This window comes from Coloeus monedula, assembly GCF_965178545.1.
Source record: "Coloeus monedula genome assembly, chromosome: 9".
Classification (NCBI taxonomy): Eukaryota; Metazoa; Chordata; class Aves; order Passeriformes; family Corvidae; genus Coloeus; species Coloeus monedula.
This window is the reverse complement of record NC_138789.1, coordinates 30,272,128-30,294,433: the sequence shown is the minus strand read 5'-3', so window position 1 is coordinate 30,294,433 and position 22,306 is coordinate 30,272,128. Positions and strand designations below refer to the sequence as shown.

Genomic DNA, 22,306 nt, shown 5'->3' with positions numbered 1-22,306 from the left:
CCAAGGCCAGGCTGGATGGGGCTTGGAGCAATCTGGGATAGTGGAAGGTGTTGGGGTTGGAATGGAATGAGCTTTTAGGTCTCTTCCAACCCACACCATTCCAGGATTCTGTGATCCTGTCTCCAAGCCATTTTCAGTGGCTCACAGAGCAGAGCAGACCATGTTATCCATGATTTTGTAAGCACCAACTTCAGAGATGAGGAATAAGGATCATAGCGGGAAAAGGAGACTTTGTTCTCACTCAGTATTTCCAATACTAAGAGTACTGAAGATTACCTTCAATCTGAAATAGGGCTCATGACTGAAAAATCAAATTAAATTAAAATTACGAAGATGAATCTCTCCCAGTCCATTCCTGAGCATTGCCTTCTCCTGTCAAGGGCTATTTCACCGGGCATCCTTCAGGAAGAGGCCCATTCCCAGTTAACTGTATGCACCATTTAATTAAATCCTTTAAAGGCAGGGAGGGAGATGGATTGGGAATGGAATCCTCAGGCTTTTCATCTCCATGTCAGAGGTTCAAACCTAATGGTGGTCATTAGTGCCCAGAGCCATTATCAGCTGCTGGCTGTCCCAGCAGGGTGGCCAAGGAATGAGAAATCCCAACTGCATCTGGCTCCTGAACTCTCAGAGCCAAACCAGGAGGTCAAGAAAAGCCAGAACCAGTAAGTGAACTCAGAATCACAGAATTAGGTTGGAAGGGACCTTGGAGCTCATCCAGTTCCACCCCCTGCCATGGGCAGGGACACCTTCCACTATCCCAGGTTGCTCCAAACCCCGTCCAACCTGGCTTTGGACACTTCCAGGGATGGGGAATCCCCGAATTGGTGCTGTGCTGCTTTTGCTCCACCACTCTCAGGTCCATGTGGAGTTAACTCCAGCAAGAAGCCTTCCCAAAAGTGTGAAAAAACCCTCTAGCACGTTCCAAACCAGCTCAGCCACCCAGTGTGCCTGAGTAAGCCACTTCCCTAATTATTCCCGGTAATCTCGGCTTGCCCAGCTCCTCCCTTCATTATGGTTTGTGTGGAGCAGTATCTCTTGCCTTTGTTTTCAATCTGTTTAGCACACAGTTTACCCTGTATTTGCACAGCACTTTGAACAAGGCGTCCCTGTCCTCACCTGGTCCCAGGAGCCATTTGGGACAAACATTTGGCACAGAGGCCCTGCCCACAGATATTTTTTTTTTCCACATATATTTTTTCAATTAAGTTCGAGTGTGCTGGTGTGAAACTGTGCTTCTCTTAGGGAACAAGGGGCAGGATGAGAGGGAACAGCCTCAAGTTACACCAGGGGAGGTTTAGATTGGCTATCAGGGAAAAACTTTTCATGGGAAGAGTTGTAAAGCATTGGAACAGGCTGCCCAGGGCAGTGGTGGAGTCACCATCCCTGGAAAGGTTTAAAAAATGTGTGGAAGTGGCACCTGGGGACATGGTTTAGTGGTGAACATGGTGGTGGTTGGACTCGATGATCTTAAAGGTCTTTTCCAACCTGAACATTCCATGATTCTATGGAAGTACAGCTGTTCCTACACTCCCATGGATCCAATTATTTAGGAAATCTGTGGATGGGGTTAAAAGGGCAGAGGACAGACAACAGGGTCAAAAGTCTCTCTCAGGGGTGTCCGGTGGCTCCTCAGCTCCCCAGACCACTTCTCCAAGCTCCATCCCAAGGAATGTTCCTGCCCTGCCATCCTAACACCCTCCCTGGGAAGCAGAGTTCCAGCCAGCTCATGGATTCCTGGGCTCTCTGCACAACCTGGGTTTAATAAAGCCCTGCTAACAGCCTGGGACTGCAGAACCACAGTTAATTACCCAATGTAATATTTCTGTACTGAAGCCGTTCATACAATTCCTGATAATGTTCTGGAGACTGCCTCCGACATCTCCAGCCTAACAGGGAGAGAAACACAGCCCTGGGATGGGTTGGCTGACAAACAGCACAGTGAGCAGAATGTTTTAAAGATCCTGAGGAATAAAGGAGAGGCAAATAAAGGAGTAAGGATGGAGGGCAGGTTTCCAAAGCCTGGATTTTGATGTATCAGTAGAAATCGTAAGTCAGTGAAAAAGTGTGGATATAACACAAGAGCTGTGGGGCAACTTCTCTGTAAGGGACCAAGAGAAGTGGCCTCAGCCTCAGCAGCTGCTGACTCCTCTAATTGTTCTCCACCTTCCTCCATGAGCTGCTGCAGAAACACTAAAACAAAATCATCTGCTAAACTCACCCTAGATTAGTCCTCAAATCCATAAATTTAGCATCTGAATCATAAACCAGATCAAGCAGCTCACCTGAGATGAGATTTAAACAGGGCAGGTTTGAAGCCATTGGGAGCTGTGTGAGATGTTTCTCATGGATAAAGCAGTTCTGGAATGAAAAATGAACTCCCAAGAAACCTTGGATTGCTACAGAGGCACACAAAATGATGAGCATCCCTTCCCTGGCATGCACAAAACTCATCCATCGCTGCCCTTGCCTGGTGTGGAGGGGCTGGAGAGAAGCCTGGTTGTATTTTTATTGTCTCTGGCACCTTCCAAAGCCCATCAAAGGAGAAATTCTGTGTGAATTCTGTGATTCTTCCCTGTGAGGGTGGGGAGGCCCTGGCATGGTGTTCCCAGAGCAGCTGTGGCTGCCCCATCCCTGAAGTGTCCAAGGCCAGGTTGGAGCAACCTGGGATAGTGGAAAGTGTCCCGTGGCAGGGACGGAACGGGATGAGCTTTAAGGTCCCTTCCAACCCAAACCATTTCCCCATAATTAATCTGACAGTGTCCTGCCATCCAGCAGCTCTCCAGATGGAGTTGACTCCCTCTGACCTAAAGAAGAATTTCTTAGAAAAAGGACAGTCCTTGTGTACTGGGAATGAACCAGGCTGGTGGCACCAGCCTTTGGAAAGTCTGAGTTTAATCCTGGCTCTGAGCAGTCTTGGGTGAATCAGCTCAGTTGTGATTTTTAGAAGAGCCAAAGGGAAGTAGACACCCAAAGCCAATCAAAGCTCACATGGGATTTGTGCAACTAAGGCCTTTTAAAAACACCCTTAAACCTTTTGGCTCGATGTCTCCAGCCATAAAGTGAGGATAATAATCCCTTACATCATGGGGAGGCTGCTATGTACATTAATGAGATAATGCTCATAAAGCACTTTGAAGGTGAAAAGTGCTATGCTGGGATAAGCACTGTTATTATATTTTAAGTTAAATCTCAGGGTTTCAAGCACAGAACAAAAGCCTGTCCATATTTTAGAGTAGCACTCTATAAAAACATTTGGGAAACGTTTTAATTTACAGGAGTACAGGAGAATAGCCTGAAAGAGTTCTAAATAAAATTTAGCCCACCTATAATTTAATAATAGTCAAACTGATTTTTTTTTAATTTGTAAAAACAATTTACTGCTGGGCCTAGACCCTGAATGCCAAGTTTCAGCCCACAGAGAGGTTTTTTTTAATGGCTGAGTTATAAACCCTTGAAAAATGCTGACAGCCCCTTTACTAGAGCAGCACTAGCGGGTGCCCTATAATGAACTTTTAAATGACTTGAGATAATATCTGGAAAGCCAAGCCTGAAATATATTTCTGGGTTTGAGCCGTTGCCAAGGCAAACACAACACATCATAAGTCATCCTCCTGATTCTGAGCGCATAAATTGGAGACACTGCATATAAAACCCAAATATTAGGTATTCTTCATGGCCAAACTTTGTGCTGGTTTGATGTTACAGAGCAGCAACAGCTGTGCAAGGATGAAATGTAAAGCGTTGCACGTCTCCAAAGAAGAAAAGTGTCTGTATTTCCACAGCTCTGCCTTGACATTGTTAAATAGGAGCCTGCCCAGTCCTAATAAATCCTCCACTATTCTACTGCTTTTAAGTGGAACCCAGGTGGCTTTCAAAATAAAAGCTCATCCTGGCCGGCCAAGGAATGTTAATCTGCTCTGTGACCACACAGTTACTCTATCCTAAATTACCACAGACACATCTTAGAGCAGTAACACCCTCTTGGCTTGCAGGAGGAGTTTGTTGGCCACAGCGAGACCTTTCCCCCCAGCACCGTGTGTGCTGCATGTTTCTGATTTCACAAGGTGTTTAAAGCACGATGGGGATGCAGGATTAGACCCTGGAAGGGTCATTTTATGAGAAGAGTTGTTGTTTCATTTATCCTTCTCTTTCTGCCCTTCTGATCTTTCGGAATATTCAAAGAAAAGCTAAAATTAAAGTCTCTGCTCAAGCCTAAACCAGCTTTAATCCAGGTGCACCAGAGAGGCTGGTGCGCCAAGTTCCTTCCATTACAGGTGGGAAACAACACAGCTCTCTGCAAAGGAACATCTCCAGACCTTTCCTCAAGCAGCTGTGGGGACACCTTTTCCAGCTGCTGGCCTGGAGAAATCATTTCATTCTGGATTTGAAGATTCAAACCTGCAGCAGAGAAAGCAGAACCTGACCTGGCTGGAGCAAGGCAGTGGGACATCAATATTCCAGGCTGCTTGTTGCACTTATGGAACCCTGGAATGGTTTGGGCTGGGAGGGACCTCAATGATCAGCTCACTGGAAGGGACCCTTCCACTAGACCAGGCTGATCAAGCCCTGTCCAACCTGGCCTTGAATTCTCTTTGTGAACTGAAAGGTTTGGCAGCTCCCTGGTTCTTTGTCAGTGCACGCACTGGAAAAATGCCCAAAAATGTCTCTGTCAGTGACTGCAAAGAACGTTCAGTGATTGATAACAGAGTTGAAAACCTTTATCTAAAGGGAAGGAACTCTTGGCCACACCAGAGGGGCTGACACACTCTGTCCCATTTCATGTATTAGCCTGGAAAGCAGCATTTTCCTCCATCCAGAGCCTTGGATTGTCCACGAGTCCAGTGTGGTGCCACACCTGGACGTGCTCCGTACTCACAAATATCGGCACCGGCACGGAGCTCAGTCCCTTGGAAATTTTCCACATGGAATAGTTGTCTTTGGAGAAGGCCAACAACACAGGGCCCACCCAGCCTGAAGATGCCAGAGGGGCTTGCTGGCTGCTCCATGAGAAAGAAGGAACCAGCAGGATTTGTGATGGAAGCGTGGCCACGCACAGGGCACGTATTTCTCTGTTGGGAAAAGGATTCACCATGGATTGCTGGATCTGCCCATAACTCACAAAGGAAAACAACTCCCCATGGGTCTGATCACCAGACCTTGTTATTAAAAGAGGGTAAAAGGAAAACTCCCCCTTGGAATGTCACTTATTTTAAATGAATAAAAAAGAGGAGTGACTGTGGGAGGGAAGAGATGCCACACTCAACCCGTGATTTGGCAACTCTTGGAGAGTATCAGGGTTAAAGAAGTCCAGATAATCATGCGGAAATATCCAACATCAACAGTCTTGAGACAGAAGGAAACCCTCTGCTGCCTTTGCTTGCCCAGATTAATTCCCAGTGGGTTTCCTCAGTGATGTGCAGGGTCAATCTGGGATGCACATGGAAGCTGTGTCCTGGACTTTCCCTTCCCAGACTCCATCCAGAGGGTTCAGTACCACCCAGGATAACTCCCTGAGCTCAACCAGGCAGGGCACAGCTCCATGGCTTTTCAGATCTCCCCATGTGACTGTCACTGGGATTCTCAGAATTATTTGTTATATTCTGATAATTAGCAGCTTAGAGACAGCGCTGGGCTTGTGGAGGGAAACCAGACTTCCAAAAAATTATCTGGAACCTGAATCCCACTGCTTTTAGATGGGAACTGGACAACTCACTGCCCTCTGTGAACTCTTGAGATGCATTTGAGAGTCACATCTGCCCCTCCTTTCATGAGTCACCTCTGAGGTTTAAGGACAGATGTCTCGGAGGTCACCTTGAGGGGAAATGAAGCTTTTCTTTACTCAGGAACTGGTTTTATAGCCCAAGTAGGAAACCTCTAAACTTTATCACCAAAAAAACCCATGATTTGGAATAGGTAAACAAATGTCCACATCCAGCTATAAAGCCAACTACTGAAAACCATCAAGGGATTCTGTTGTCACTTTGGAAGCTGCTCTGCAGTAAGAAGCCACAAAGAAAAACTCCAGCACTAAAGGGAGGGTGTATGGAAAGGTCTGTGCCTCAAGATTAATGCTGTGGAGTCAAAGAAAAGCTGTTATTTCTGACATCTTGACATAGCATCACTTTAGGATCTGGTTCTTATTAGCCCTTTCTGTGCCTTTTAAAGGTCTATTTTTTTTTTCCACCAAAAATGTCAGGAAATTTGGAACAGAAATGTACAATAAAACACGTCCCTTGACCCTCTGATCTATCAATCTTTCAAATAAACAAAGATAGCTGGATGAGCCAGGAAAAGGTTATTATATATAGTTACCTTATGTATAATGGTCAATATTCACTGCACACACTCAGACTGTATAAAAAATCTGATGTAAGTGAAGCTTTTTGTGAGAGATTTTTGCCGTGAAAGCCCAAAGTTACTCAGGGTGGTTTCATTTTCAGGCCGCATTCTGTGACCTTCGAATTTCACACCCTGTATTATTTATAAATGAGACATTCAAGAAACACAAATTCTCAAATAAAAACGTGCACTCCGTCAGTGGAAAAGCAAACAAAAGGAGCTAATGTACTGTGGCTAAAAAAATTTTCAAACAAAGTAGCAGCAATTTACTGCCCTGCTACTAACAGGACCCCACAAATCGAATCAGAACCCTGAGCCCCATTGGGGGAGCTTGATTTACCCCATATCCCCCAGATAATAAAGGCAAATAAAAAGGTAAATTGTGCATGAATGTGAAAGCTGTAATTCTTCCCCTTTCAGCACACGTATCAAATTCGCATCCAGTGATTTCAAAGGAGAATCTGGAATCTCTAAAGGACCAGGGCCAAAGGCAGGAGGCCTCGATCCACGTGGTTTTCCCCACGTTTGGTTGTGTTGATGTTGTTTAGGATGCAGTTTCCCTAAGAGTCAAATTCTCCCTGGGAGATCACCAAGATTTTCCCTCTAAGAACTCCCAGCCAAGTCCTTTCCCTGCCTGGAAGGACATGCCAAGGTGGCAGCTTCAGCATGGGTTTGTCAGTGGGGGTGGCACAGCTTCCCCTGGGGAAGGCCCCAGAGCTCCATGAGCAGCCAGGCTGTGCCCCAGGATGTCCTGCAGACCTTCCAAGGCCTCCTCCTGTGCTGCAGCTGTTGTCCAGCCCTTCCAGGGAATATTCTGCCCACACCAGGATCTCCAGGAAGTTCAGGACACGCAGTCCCAAATGCTGCACCTCTCCCATCTCTGGTTTTGACCCTCCACTGTCATTTTCTGCTGCGGATCCCCAGACCAGCCCAGGGAAGGGATCCTTGATATGCCTTTGAATGTTAAGGATAAATCCCAGCTGGACCTCAAACTGTAAAATCCTGACTCCTGCTGCCAAGCTCTCCAGGGAATGTGGAGGGAGCACCATGGGACTGGGAAGTGCTGCCACACAAGCTCTGTGCCCCACAGAGGCGGTGGCGAGCTCGAAGCCTGGGCTTGGGACCATGGATGTCTGGAAATGGAAACTGTTCCCAAGCTCTGACCCATTCCAAAGCTTAATACTTGTGTGCCAGAGCTGATAGGCCATGAAAGGAAAAGGAAAATAGGCAAAAACTCACAGTAATGGCTTTCTTTGGAAGCTGAAAGACCAAGGGAAGAGCTCCTGGGAGGAGGAGGAACCAGCAACAGGAAATGTGCTGCATCCCAGTCCCAGTTCCCTCAGCTCCAGCTCAGCCACAGCCAGGACACATCCCTGTGCCTCTGGAGGAGGCTGCAGGTGGGAATGGGGGCACTGGGAGGGCTGGATCAGGGGAAGCTGCAGGGACAGCATCGTTCTCTTACCAGCCCTGCAGAATGAACAGCCACTGGAGCTGAGTCCTACCCACAGGTAAAATAATATTTCAAAGCTGACTCTTTCCTGGCAAAGACTCCAATACTATCTTTGCCTAAGGATGAAGAGTTCCCAAACAATTCCTCCAGTGTAGCAGATGTAAATAGGCTCTCATTCCAATCCAGGCCTATTTCTCTGTAAATAAACCAACATGGGACGGAAGGAGGAAGGAAAAGCCTCTCCTTCCATGATCCCTTTTGTGGGAGGGGAGCAGCTGAATGGAGGGCTCAACTTCACCTTTGTAAAGAAGGAAAAGAAGATGGGAAATTGGGAGCTTTCCCAAAAAAAGAGCTGGAGCAGGAGCTTGTCCCTTGGCGTGAGGGGAGAGAAGTGGAGGCAACACACAGGGAAGGAGAAATCCAAGGAGAAATCCCTGTAGGAACGCACATGGAAGAGGCTTTCCCCAGCCTCTTGGAGCAATGAACCACTGTCCCCATGGGACATCTCCCACCTGGGGCTGCTCCAGGCTCCCCCAGCCCAAGGGAATCTCAACTGGAAGCTTGGGAGTGAGAAGCTTCACATGCTGCCACCAGCTCCCTGAAATGGGGCTTTTCCCACCACCAGAGCCCCCCTTTTCCCCCCCAACTTCCCTTATTTCTCCTCATAGAATTATTTATGGGATCATATTTTCATTTCTTTTTCTCCCTCGTGGCATTCCCTCTGCACACCATGGTTTACCAGTAGGAAAAGAGAGAGAAATGCTCACAGCTAAATCTCTCCCGTTTTAAAAGTGATTATTTTTTATTTTTTATGCCCAGTTTGTTTGTTTTTTTAAGGTTTTGGTGAGAAACCACCTCCTCCCTCCCATCAATCGTTGCTTTCAACAGCTCTTCACGGGTGGCTGCGTCTCTTTTAAATTCATTTCCTGCTAAAAAGAATAAACAGGCAACTATTTAATGCTGTCGATTTAGCTTATTTAATAGAAACTGAAACCTGAATAGGGCTCAGTTGTAAGATAATCACTGCAGAACTCACCCAGCGAGGCAAAGCACCAGATTAAGTCATTATTTCAAAATGCAGAATATTATTATCAAGCTGTTCCTCCTTCCCCAGCACAGGGCACACACTGGAGGAGGAGATGCTCATTTCCAAAAGGCAGCAGGTAGAGCTGGAGCCACTTAGAGCGGGCAGGGATTTAATTGGGAAATCTGGCTGGAAACCACTTTCATGTGGTGAACTTAACAGGCTTTCAAATGAGTTTTACCGGGACGCCGGCGTGACCTCCTGGCTGAGAGCAGCCAAGACAAAGTGGATGTTGACTCCTTGAGATGCAAAAGAAATGGGAGCCGAGCGCACGCCTCATTTTCTCCTCTGAGGTTTCCACTGCCCAGCTCAGCGTGTGCTGCCGAGGGCTTGGCTTTATCCAAGCCAGAGTTTCCAAGGCTTTGAGGAGAAGCAGCAGCTCCCACATGAAAGCCCCTGTTGGTGCCTGGGACAAGACAAAACCTGCGTGCCTTTGCTGGCAGGAGCTCCGGGAGAAGCCGCCCCTCTGACTAAGCTTTTCGGGCACAAACGCCTTTTAATCCCGTATGTAAATCCGTGTTGAGGTGTGGGAGCTGCCAGCACTCTAAATGCTAATCAGCTCCAGCAAAGGGGCCGGTAATCCCCCAGGAATGCGGGATTCAGCCCAAGCAGTGCTAATTGCGGCATTCCAGGTGGATTAGAAGCCGGGAACTTCATTTTACCTGTTTCTGACAATATCTCTAGCTCAGAACAGGTGCCGTGGAGTTGGTGGGAAATGGTTCAATCACCAAGGTCGGGGTCGGGCTCAGCGCTGGCACAGAAATCTCAGCTCTGCTGGGACTCTCCAAAGCCAAAGCTTTGCTCTCTCTGGCATTTCCAAACTTTTGAGTGGATTTGTGGCCTTTACTTTCATTTTCTAGGCCACTTTAGTTATTTCCTACTTTCTGAAAAACCAAAGAAAGCTGCCAAACAAGGAAAGAAACAAGGAATGAGAGCAGGTTTAGACGGGATGTTGGGAAGAAATCCTTCCCTGGGAGGGCGGGCAGGCCCTGGCACAGGGTGCCCAGAGCAGCTGGGGCTGCCCCTGGATCCTTGGCAGTGCCCAAGGCCAGGCTGGACATTGGGGCTTGGAACAGCCTGGGACAGTGGGAGGTGGGGTGGGACTGGATGATCTTTAGGGTCCTTCCCAAGCCAAATCAGTCTGTGATTCCATGATCCTGCCTGGGGGAAGCACCAGCACTTCCCCACAGCTTTGGGATGTTCCCTGAGCACAGCCCAGGCCTGCCATGAGCACCTGGATGAAGCCCTGCAGTGGGATAAGACATCCCTTCTATCAATGCCTTCCCGCAGCAATTTGCTGGGATTTGGGAATTCTCTGCTGAATGACCACAAGCTTTTCTCTCTTTCCCACCAACCCTTTGACTTTCATCTTCTCCACAGCGTCCTGGATCACCAGAAAGTCCTGCTCCTTCCCTGCTGGGAAGGCAGATTTGAAAGAATCAACCTAAAATCCTCAGAATTACATATTCTCCTCATCCTTAAGCACAGAAAACATATTTATGCATAAACATCAAACATTATGAACACATGTTCAACAAAACATTAACAAAACACAGCCAAAAACAGTTGGGAAAACCATCTGGGGCAGAATTCCACTATGGGAAATTTCCATCTCAATAGTTAATGGTTGGCAAATGAAAAGAGTGGTTGACAAATTGCCCCATGAGGGTGGCTAAGAGCATCCTCAAAGACAAGTTTGACTCAAGAGCTGCAGCCGCTGCCTTGCAATGAGGGAATCTCAGCAATTTGCCTCAAATAATTAACAATGCTTAATTTACAAAACTAAGGGGAATGAGAAATCTCTCGGTTTTTTTACAATATACACCCTCTGGAGAGCTCCAAGTCACACATAATTACCACCTGCAAATATTTTGTATTATTAAAGCCTCAAAATTTTGTAATAAAACACATCGGGGCAAACTGAGTGCCTGATGCTTGTGAATTTTGAGTTCAAATCCCAAGCTCCACCACACAAAACGTGTGACAGAACATCTCGAAATATTTTTGCCCTGTGGAACATTTTCCTGGTACAAGGAATGAACGCAGCAATCTCCAGAAATCACAGAACCATGGAATTAAATGTTGAAGGATCCCGAGGTAAATGAGGTTTATCTTAAATACCTCGACCCCCTTTGTTTGCTGATTTGTTCAAGTCAAGAAAAATTGAGATTTTTAAATCTGATTTCAGGTGGTTTGGGTTTTTTTTCTGCCTTCTTACCTTTATCTAATTCACTTGAGATGTTCCATGACAATGTGGGCATGAAATCAGCAACAACTGAGGAATTCGCTCCTGGAAGGGGAAAAGAGAAAAACCAAGAGGTGCTGTTAATATATGGATTCTATATCATCAGGAATCGAGTTCCTGTCACAGGAATAAAATGATTTGATGCTCTGTGCTGGCAGGCTGACACATCTGGGCAGCAGAAGCAGCCAAGGGGGAAAAGGCAGCGGGCCAGGGCTGGAGTTTGTTTTGCAATGCTGTTCACTGGGAGGCCTCGTGCTAATTAAGCAGCCAATCTTTGGGATGGACTTGACCCACCCTAAAACCTCTTCACAGGTTTTATAGAGGTAGAATGACTCTGCAGTGGAACAGCTGAGGGAAACACGGTGCTGAGAGGCTGCTGAAGGTGTTATCTATCAATATTTACAAGCCATTTGAATGCTGAAAACCCATGTGCATGAGAAGGGATGTGGTTTATGTGCTGAAGTTATCAGGGCTACTTGTATGAAAACTCCTTGAAACAGGGGCTGGAAGGACTGATCTGAACCCCAGCAGCACCTGCTCATTGCTGGGAGAATTCTTTACTCTTCAAGAAAAAGCTGAATGGGGATTTAAGTCTTTGCTTGTATCTTTACCTAATTTTAAACAGCAAATCCTGAGGAGGATGGTGTTAAGCCAGCATGCCCTGCCTCAGCTCTAGGTCATGGTAGAACATTCCCTGTATCCAAACGTGGATGACTTCACCCAGCATCCAGGATTCACTGTCTCCCTGTAACAGCAGATCCAGCCTGTGAGGCTGCTCAGGCATCAGGGAAGGCTTTTGGAGTCACCCCCCAGGGATAAATAGACTTTCTGTGAGCCTTAGTGAGTGCTGGTGGAAGGGTGGGAAGAAGAGGTGAGCACACACATTCCATGGCATGGGAAAGCAGTGCACCTCCTAATTCCCTGTGTCCACCCAGCCCTGAGAAACCTGACCTGGAGAAGGAGGAGAGCAGTGCTGGGGGGTGTTCCAGCACTGATGTGGGAGAGGGAACGTGAAACAAAACCAAGCAGTGCTCTGGGTGCCAGTCCTGGAAAGATTCACTGCAAATGAACACCCCACAGCCCAGTCCTACACCCTGGAGGGACCCCTAGTGCTGGATGATCTCAGAGGTGCACAGGGAGGGCAGAGTTGGGATGCTGCAGTCAGATGAGAAGAGGAATGTTCCAAGTGTCTTCATTTCACTTTGACACCACCTTTGAGCTTATTCCCAGATTTCACTCATAAAACACAGCCTGCAAGGACATGCAGAGATGTTCTGCCTTTATTTGACGGGTTGGTAACTCTTCTATTCCATTAAAAAATCACAAGAAACTGCAAACACCAGGTCACACAAACCCACGAAGCCGTTTGCTTCAGACACAGCCAGTGCCCTCTTTATAAATAAGGCCTGGCTTAAAAGCTTATTCAACACTCTGCCAAGTATTCCCAATGTAAACATGGAATTTAAAGGTGTTATAACTCCCCTCCGAGTACACCCTGGCTCGTGCAGATCCCCAGGGCAGAACCCACTGCTGGGGACAGGCCCTGGGCACAGGGAAGTGGCACAGCCAGAGGTGGCACCCATTGGCACCAGCTGAGATTTTGGCCCACTGAGTCCATCCCTTCTCATTCTCTGCTTTTAATTAACAGCTGAGCTTATCTAACTCACATAACCCTTATCTAACCCTAATTTTTGGGACCACATGGCTTAAACTTGCAGGGTTTAAGGAAAAAGTGGATCCAGTGCCAATATTGCTGTCATGGTGACCATGACATGGGGGGTAGGTGACAAATAACCAGTGGCCAAACACTGACCAGGAGCTGGTGGGTGTCAGGCTGTACCAGAGGCTGGGATGCTTAGTTCCCTGTCCCTCCTTACCTTTCCACCTCTGCTAGACAAGAAATGGGGCAACTCCTGTGCTAAAACCCCTCCAAGACTGGGATCTGAGGTGCTGCTGCTCCTGCTGGGACCAAACTGGTTCATCCCTGTGTCCACAGGCACAGCTCAAACCCACAGACAATGGGTTACCTCAGTCACACACTCGTGCTTGGCACTCCACAACAGATTTTCTGTAGCCACTTTGGCTCACACGGAAATATTTTAGCATGAAGAGCCCACAAAACAACCGTATTCCACCAACAGGTAAGACACATGAACCAAAATTAAACAGAAAGTACTGACAGTACTACAGCCACACGCAGTATTTGTTATTTAAAACTCCAGAGTGCTCATATTGATGTTTTCTTAACCAGGCTTTGAAAACATGACCATGAATGTCACAGAGCAGGCACCCAGCAGCTCATCTACAGGAGAAACCACGTTAGAAGACCAAACTTCCCTGTTTGTGAGATAGTTCTGCAGGCTGGTGACTGGTGATTTTCTGATATTCCTCAATGAAAGCCCCAAAGAAGAGCAAAGCATCACTTTGGATCTCACAGAGCAGCTACACCATGTAGGAACAACCACCCCAATGCAGGGAAATAAAACGTCCCAGGAAAAAGGTCCAGGAGACATCCCTGAATTCACTTTCTACCTGTGACGACTCAGGATTGATGTGCATGAAAGTGAGAGCTGTGACACCTCCCCTTGGAACAGCTCTGTGGTAACTCCAGAAGGTGAGCTCCCAGCCAGCCCTGGGAAGGGATGAGTCAGGGATTTGCTCACAGGGGCACTGGAACAGACTTGCCCATTTGCTGTCACCACTTCAAAATAGGGGGAAAAAAAATCTGCTTAATATCAGATCACAGAATCCCAGGATCACTGAAGCTGGAAAAGCCCTCCAAGGTCATCCAGTCCAAGCTGTGCCCCATCCCCATCTTGTCACCAGCCCAGAGCACTGAGTGACACATCCTTGTTCCTTGGATACCTCCAGGGATGGGGACTCCAGCCCTTTCCAAGGCCTGACCACCCATTCCATGGAGAAATTCCTCCTGATGTCCAACCTGACCCTTCCCTGGCACAGCTTGAAGCCGTTTCCGCTCGTCCTGTCGATATTGCAACTGAATTTTGAATGTGGAGTTTAAAAACTAATCCTTACTTCTTAAAAGTCCCCTCATGCCCAGCTTTAACTTGAACAATCAGATTTGTTTGGAAGAAGAGTCAGCCTGAGAAATGTGATCAGCAGACAGAGCCATTATCCCGTTAAGGCTGCATTCATCCATGGAATCATTCCAGATGAATGATGACTCTTCTTCTTAACACTGGCAAGATAATTATCTGCTCCAACCTATTAAGAAACATTGGGTTTAAGTTAATGAGAAGTCACAACAGGCTGTGAAAAGCCAAGTAAAGTGTATTTAAACACACTCCCCACGGAAAAGTTGGCCAAGATCTGATTTTATCACCATATTGCACAAGTGTGGAGTGAATTTCACACGTCAGGCCTTGTAAAGCCTTTGTGATTAAATAAACTTCAGTAAGGTTTACAAAAAGCTGTACCTGCATTTGTAAGATGAACTAGAGACTGTAAGTAAAAAAAAAAGGAGATAATGGAGATAACTTCAAGCCCAGAAATAATTGAAGGTTTTAATGGGGAATAAATCTGCACAGAAAAAAGGAGAGAGCAAAATAGGTCCAGGAATGAGGATATCCTGCTCACCAGACTCTAGAGCACAAGGGATGTGTGGATGCTAAGTGGAGGAATGGACACATCCAGTGGAAGCGTGGCCTGGGATGGACCTTCTTTTTGGGACACAGAGATGGAAATCCCAGGTCTTGCAGGAACACATCTTTTTAAGGTGGAAGATAAGTCCAGCTAAAACATGCAAACAAAAATTCCAAGTGTGTCCTTAATGGGCACCCTTTGTATCACACCAGTGGCTCATTCCATAACCCAATTCTATACCCTATTTATACAATTATTCATATAATCAGGAGTAATTTATTTCCTCTGACAGAAAAATGAATATAATTGCAATTCAGATCTCACTGCAGGATATCCAAACCAGCAAAAAGAACAAGGAGGTGTTTCAAGAAGAAGCTAGAAGTCTGAATAATAAGATAAACTATTCAGAATTAATGTTCAAACTACATAAAGAAAAGTTTTCCATTTGCAAGCCTCTTTCTGAATCTGAGCAGAAATCCCTCCCCAAGCACGCCTTGTTATCCTGTGAAGGAATTTGCCTAAGGAAGTGATAAAAGCCCAATTTCCCGAGACATTAAAAACAAGATTGGGCAAGACATGACTGCAGACACCAACGGGGAGTTATCCCACGCTGGCAGCAGGGTCAGGGCAGGACAACTTCACAGGGGACTTAGGCACAGCTCATTTTGGCCAAATCACCCATGAACATTTTGTAGCTGCAGATCTACCAGAAACATCAAGCCCCCCCTTAAAGAGGGGAATAAAAATCTCCAGCAAACAGACTCCTCAGCCATCCCACTTGGATAGAACTCCAGGAAAGCAGGAATGGAAGAGAAACTCATACAGACTTACAGCAAAGCTAATTATCCTAAGTGCTCGGTATTTTTTTTTGCTTTTCTGCACATTCCAGACCAACACTTCATCTTTCCCTCTGTCTGGTTCCTACCTGACTGATCCCTTCCAGGATCTTCCCACAGATCTGCCTCCTGGCTGTTTTTTCTCTCAGTCCTATCTCCCTCATCTTCCTTTTCTGCCTTTTGCATTCTCTGTTCCACTGATCCTTTGTGAGTTCCCCACACGTTTCCATCTGATCTCCCCAGATATTCCATTTTGCAATCAGCCACTTTTCAGCCTCTCCACAGCCCACCCCGGAGCTGCTGAAGGAAATCTAGACAGACTGCAATGGATAAAACCTATTCTTTACTAATTTTCTTGTCAGTTTAAAGCTGGCACCATCCTGAAATTTCTATCATAAATCTCAAATTCTGCTCATACCTTTAATGTGTGAAAGGATTTTCATGACATCGGGATCTCTCTATGTCTGCATTAGAATTCTCCTCTTTCCAAAGGAGGTGGGAATTGGGAATACTTCAATCAGTTGAATGAGGGAGAAGTGCAAGAAGATGGGGAATTGTTGAGCTTTTCTGCTCTTTGAGTAAGGCAGGTGTCTCTCCAGGAGAATCTACTGCCTTTAATAGTATGTGATACCACAGGTCAAACCCTATTATGGATACTAATCCTCATCCCACAGGACAAACCTTCCATGGATTATTTAAAAAACCAGTCCATATTAAAAATATATTCCTGCAAGGAGCCTCCACCTGCCATGCTCAGGTGAAGCTGCTGTTTCGAATATTTTGGAAGACAAGAGCCTCCAAGGATACACAATAAAATCTGCCCCAGAACAGACTTTTAAAGATGTTCCCGGTGAGGAGGGTGAAATGCTGCATGGTGGCATTTTCCCAGTTAGCTGTGCTCCCCCTGCTTATTCCATGGCTGGAAAAGCAAAGGGAAAGCTGGTTCTGCCAAAACCTTGCCTAGGCAGCTCCAGGGGATAAGAGTTTATCAGATCACAGAATCACTGAGGTTGGAAAAGACCTGAGGGTCACCCGAGTGCCCGAGGCCCACCTTGCCACCAGCCCAGAGCACTGAGTGCCACGTCCTTGGACACCTCCAGGGGTGGGGACTCCAAACCCCCCTGGGAGCCCCTTCCAATGCTGCCCACCCTTTCCATGGAGAAACTCTTTCCAATATCCAACCTGAACCTCCCCTGGCACAGCTTGAAGCCCTTTTCCCATCCTGTCAGGGAGTTGTGCAGAGCCACAAGGTCCCCCCTGAGCCTCCTTTGCTCCAGGCTGAGCCCCCTCAACTGCTCCTCACAGGACTTAAATGATTCCTCCAGAGTTCCAAACAGTCATCACCGTGTCCAAAATGCATTTTCTGCTGGCAAAGGACCCTCTGGAGCTCTCCAGGCTGCTCCATGCAGAGATGATGTTGTGGGGTGCTAATAACCTTTAACTGGTTAATTTTGTTCCAGCTCTTAGAATGTGAAACTCCTGCACATCTCCCTGTTCTTTATCTGCTGTGTTACCATTATTGATAGCCCTGGGCAGGTTAATAATTGGCATTAGATAGGGAAATTTTCAACACCAGTGAACAATTCAGGCTCTGTGGATTTCAAATACACGAGACATTAATTTCCAGCTTCAAAAGGGAGACGTGCAGAGGGATGATTTCATTTAGTGCAGGACTGGAAATTGTTAGGAACTTCATTCATATCCCATCTCTTCCATCTATCAGAGCCCCTCATCGCTGCTACTGGCACTTTCATCAGCAGGACCTCTCTGCCTGGGAGTGTTTCTAAATCTTCGAACTCCTGAGGGCTGGAGATAAGGGCAAGGATTAACCCATTTAGGATGTACCATCAGAAAAAATCCCAGTGCCCTATTTGTGGTTTCAGGGAGTGCTTCATGCACCTGACCCCTCTGCCTCCCCTTTTCCTGCAGATCTGCTCTGTCCCAGGAGGATACAGCAGCTTTTGGCTCAGAGGGGGGCAATCACTGGGGTTTCCAATAAAACCCACCCCAAAAGGCTACTGGCAAGATTAAAACTCGTTCTCAAAAACATCTTTCTTGAATGGCAGTGTCATCAGAAGATGATGTGATTGCTATGCTGGAGTCTCTGCAAACTCTTAAAATACCTTTAGTTGTTTTGGCAGCAGCCTGGTGCCTTCCACAAGTCAGTACTTTTAGTAACTTGCTCTTTGGCTAAGGTCATATCAGTTAAAATTTGTTTTCTTCAGCGGGATTGGAGACATCTCTTGAAAGAAGAGGCTTTTAAGAGGCTCATTTTATATGCTAATACCTTAATCCTAAATTTCTAATTGCCACCCTACAATTCCTTTTGATTGCAGCGATTAATTACAGATTATCATTAATGTTAGATGGATTTAGAAGTCACTGTGGAATCTGGGTGCACTTTACATTACTCCAAATTGGGTCGTTAACAGTTCCACTTAAGAAGAGCAAAACACTGCACCCTGGAGCAAGCCACAGCTTTAATGACAGGGAATGAAGAAAAGAAACGGCCACTTGGCCGAGGGCCAGCGTTTCACAGCTCACAGTGGAGCCTTTGTGCTTCTGAGCTGCAGAAATGTGGCCACGATGGCACTTCAGGGCACTTCCAGCAGACCTGGAGCACCACATTCCTGGGATGACACCGCTCAGGTGGGTCCGGAATGATCCTGCACTGCACGAACTCAAAGAACCTCCAAGTTTTTCTAGGAATAATTAGTTGTACTCTCCTCAATCTGAAATATGAGGGATGTTGGAAGGAAGATATTGGAGGGACACGGTGTTTTCCTGCCCATAAAGAGAGGTTTTACTGGATCTGGATCCAGAGTCTGGTGGATCCTTGGTAGCTGTAATACTGGAAGAGGGCACAGCAGAGCTGCTTGCCAGGCAAATTTACAAAGGTTGGAAATTCGCATAATAAAAGCACATTTCCCATCTCTTCAAACAGACCTGGATTTTTTTTTTCCATTTTCCATGCCCTGAGTTCTTCTGGGCATCTCAGACTGGTGAAAAGACAGAAGAGAAAGTAGAAGTGGGAAGCACCCAAAGAAAACTGGATGACTGCAACAGAAGGAAGCAAAAAGCTGACAAAAGCAGGAAGAAATTCCTGACTGGGGCTTGTCCAGAAGCGGATGGGACAGAAAACAGAGGAGTCACAAAAACCCATCGGAATATCACAAGGGAATGGAGGAGGAGGAGGAGGATGTCCTGGGGCACTGTTAAGTGAAGATGCTTCAGTGCCAGGAATGGTGAAGAAGAGTCCAGGGAGGGATGGAAGGAGTGTTGGCACAGCAACATCTGGGTTGTCTGAGATGAAGGTTTCCCTCCCAAAAGTCTCAGAGTCTGAAAAGAGCTGAGATGCCTCCAGAGCCTCCCTTACGAAGCCCACACATCCTTGTTACTCCAAGTGATCCACAGCCCGCATTCCCTGATGGAATTTGCTCTCCTGAAGGCACCAGTGCCATGCACAAGCATTCTGGGGGGCCTGCCCCTCTCCTGCCACAGGTTCCCGTTCATTTCCCTCCCCACCAGCCGAACGAGCAGCGCGTGGTGGGACAGACGTGTTTGGAGACGAAGGATGAAGTGGCCGGACTGGGCTTTGCACTGCACCTGCTGGCTTGTCCCTGGCTTCCATCAGTGCCACTGCACTAAATCCACCCACAAAGGCTTGAAAGAAGGCAAAGGCAGCCAAGCCCAGGGAGGGCAAACAAGAAATCATTTACATCCCCCATAAATCGTGGCACGCCGTAACTCCTCGCGCCTCAGCGCTTGGGGGCCGCGGCTGACTGCAGAGGATAAGGAGACCAGCAAGCCACAATTAAACCCTTATAACTCGCGAAGAAAATTACAGCAGAAGGCTGCCATGTGCAAATCCATCACTATTTTTTCGAGCCCGATAATTATTTTTGTTGCAGCGACGAAAAACGGGCCTGTGTCAGCCGATGAATTAATGGGAGGGCCTGAAACAATTACTCCTTAAATACACAGAAGTCTCCCCAGTGTAAACACGCTCCCTTCTCTTGCAGATCCTCGTGCTACGAGGCAGACGTTGTCCCATGACTTATTGGCTGCCCATGATGGAGCAGTAAATGCTGCCTGTTTGATGGCTGCAGCCTCATGCCTTGGATTTTACATGGCTCGATGGTGATTAATGCACAAGCTGCCAACTGCAGCCAGAGGCTGAAACACAAGGCCACACTGTGAAACCTATGCTAATAGAGCACAATTTATATAAAAAGGGGGGAATGTAAATATTTAACTGATGCCAGAGCTGGATGCTTTGGCTGAGCTGGGACTGAGCTACATTGATTGTTCAGGAGGAACTTACACCCTAAAACCCACACAAGCCTGATCTCAGACAGGCTCAGAAGGTGGATTTAAAACTTCATTTCTTCTGCTAAAAGGTTGTTTTCTTAAATTTTGCTTCAAGTCGAGCAGATGCCAGTTGTGAGAGCTGCTGCTTGTGTGTGTGGAGAGCTGGCCTGGGCTCAGGTCTCCCTGGGAGCACTGAGGGAAGCACTGGCAGGCGGGATCCTGACCCGGATCCCTCCGGCTCCGGCACAGCAGGCACAGCATCCTCGAGACCAACCCCAAACCAAGGCTCTCCTGCTAATTTGTGTTTATTAGCAGCCTCTAGAGAGGGCAGGGCTCTGGGAGGTGAAGACTGAACTCCCTTCTCATGGCTCTGGGTTGGGTTTCAATCACAGCACACGACACAGGCTGTCCTTGTCCTGCCCCTTGTCCTGCCCCTTGTCCTGTCCTCGTGGCACTCCTGATCCAGGCTCTCATGGCAGCCAACAAAGGCAATTATGCAGGTAATTAGTCTGCACAAAAGGTTTATGTCAATGCTTCAGAGGTTTCTTTTTAATCCCTTCATTGATGGAACGAGTTAATTGATTTAGCCACAGTTACAACTTATTTACTGTAAGAAAGTTTCCTAAATCCAAGGTTCAGCAGGATCTTCTGGATTCAGATACTCACTAACATCACGAAAAATCCAAACTTAACCAAATTTATTTTCACTGCTGTTTTTGGGGGGATCTTAAGTTTCATCAGCGGCTGAAGCTTGGTCTTGCACTGTATTCCCACGATTTCCAAGGATATTCCAGGGAATCCCATCCCATCCCATCCTGGGCATGCAGGAGCACTGCGAGCCCCATGCTGGCAGCTTAACAACAGACACCAAATCCAAAGGTCTGACAAAATCAATCTCCTGAATCCTTAAATTATGCAGCAATCCTTAGGCACTTCCCAAAGCTCAGCCAGGGCTGTTTTTATCGGTGCAAAAGAGCCACTTCTAAAAAACACAATTAAGACATCGCGAGCCTTCACCTTAATTGCACCCAGCAGCACAAATGTCTGTGGGCTTCATGACCCCGTAATGGCTTTGCCACAAAAACCCAGCCCACAATCTCTAAAAGTTAATAGCCTGTACAATGGAAAATCAACAGGAGCAGGGCAGAGTCGGCTTGTTCAGCCCTAACTGCTTTAGCAGCCGCAGAAGCCTCACGGAAGGATAAACCACTGATGATTTTTTTATTAGCTCGACAAACAAGAAGCTCAGCATTTGGTGTAGTGCTACTGCAGAGCCACAGGGATTAGGTTTCAAAGCCGTGGCAACTGCCATGCTTTAAGGAACTCGTTAGGCTGGAAATGGATATAGGCTCCCTCTGGAAGGCAAGGCAATCCAAATAAACACACTGAGCACAGCAGCACATCCAGATGAAGTTCCAGGGGACCCCCTGTTCTCTCCCCCCAGAGCAAAGCCCACAGCAGTGCCAGGGTTTATGAAGTTCCAGGGATCCCCTGTTCTCCCTCCCAGGAGCAAAGCCCACAGCAGTGCCAGGGTTTATGAAGTTCCAGGGGACCCCCTGTTTTTTCTCCCAGGAGCAAAGCCCACAGCAGTGCCAGGGATTTGTGTGGCTGCTCCCAATCCTTGTTCTCCAGGCCAAAGGAGTGCAGCAATCTCAAGCTCAGCAGGTGAGCAGAGCAAGCGGCTGCCAAAGTAAGCCCAGCCTAGGGATGGTGCTGAGTTCAAATGCTCCCACAGTCATTACAGGGCTCCATTCCACTGCTGCTTCATTCCCATCACGCAGCTCCAGGAGCATCCAGGAATATTTTGTATGGACTATTTACAGGGCAAGGAAAACACAGCTTCTCCTTGAAGGCTCTGAAGCAAACATGACACCGGGAAATGGAGATGGTGGAATGGCCCGGAGAATTCTCACTCATTTTGCAGGGAATATTTACAGGCTGCTCCTCCAGCTTTTCTCCACTCATCTGTGACGAGTTCCCAAACCACTCCTTGTGGTCAAGCCAGATTTTAGTGCTGTTTAGCTTTTCAAGTTTCCTAAAGTTCATTCCCAGGTCCTTTCCCCACGCTGCCAGGAGCTTCAGCCTCTGTTTTGCCCCACTCACCATCGTGTGCAAGATCCCATTTTACCAAAACAAAGAAAATCCTGCAGGATGAAGGATGGAGGGAGACCATTCCCAAGTGCAATTCTGATCTTTTGAGGGAGGATTTTTGGGAGGAGGATTCCTGCCTGAGAGATGCAGGGCACTGATTGCACAAAGTCTAAACACCCCATCGGTGATAGGAGAAGTATGTTGGAAATATGCATTTTTTATTCTGGCAATTCCCTTATCATGTTCAGGATTCTGCTCAAATATCACAATCTACCACCTGTTTAATTTAAATTAAAGTGCTGAAGTAACCAAACTCCTTCCCCTGTGGCATTAAAAGACTCAAA

General features: G+C 47.0%; 1 protein-coding gene across 1 annotated transcript in view; it reads right to left on the bottom strand.

Moving 5' to 3' along the window:
* The window catches only part of ROR1 (receptor tyrosine kinase like orphan receptor 1), a 146,565-nt gene that overhangs the window by 36,436 nt on the left and 87,823 nt on the right, over window positions 1-22,306 (bottom strand). The window contains exon 2 of the mRNA XM_082286702.1: window positions 11,095-11,166. Coding sequence (XP_082142828.1) covers window positions 11,095-11,166 — 72 coding nt within the window. The remainder of the gene's footprint in view (window positions 1-11,094; window positions 11,167-22,306) is intronic.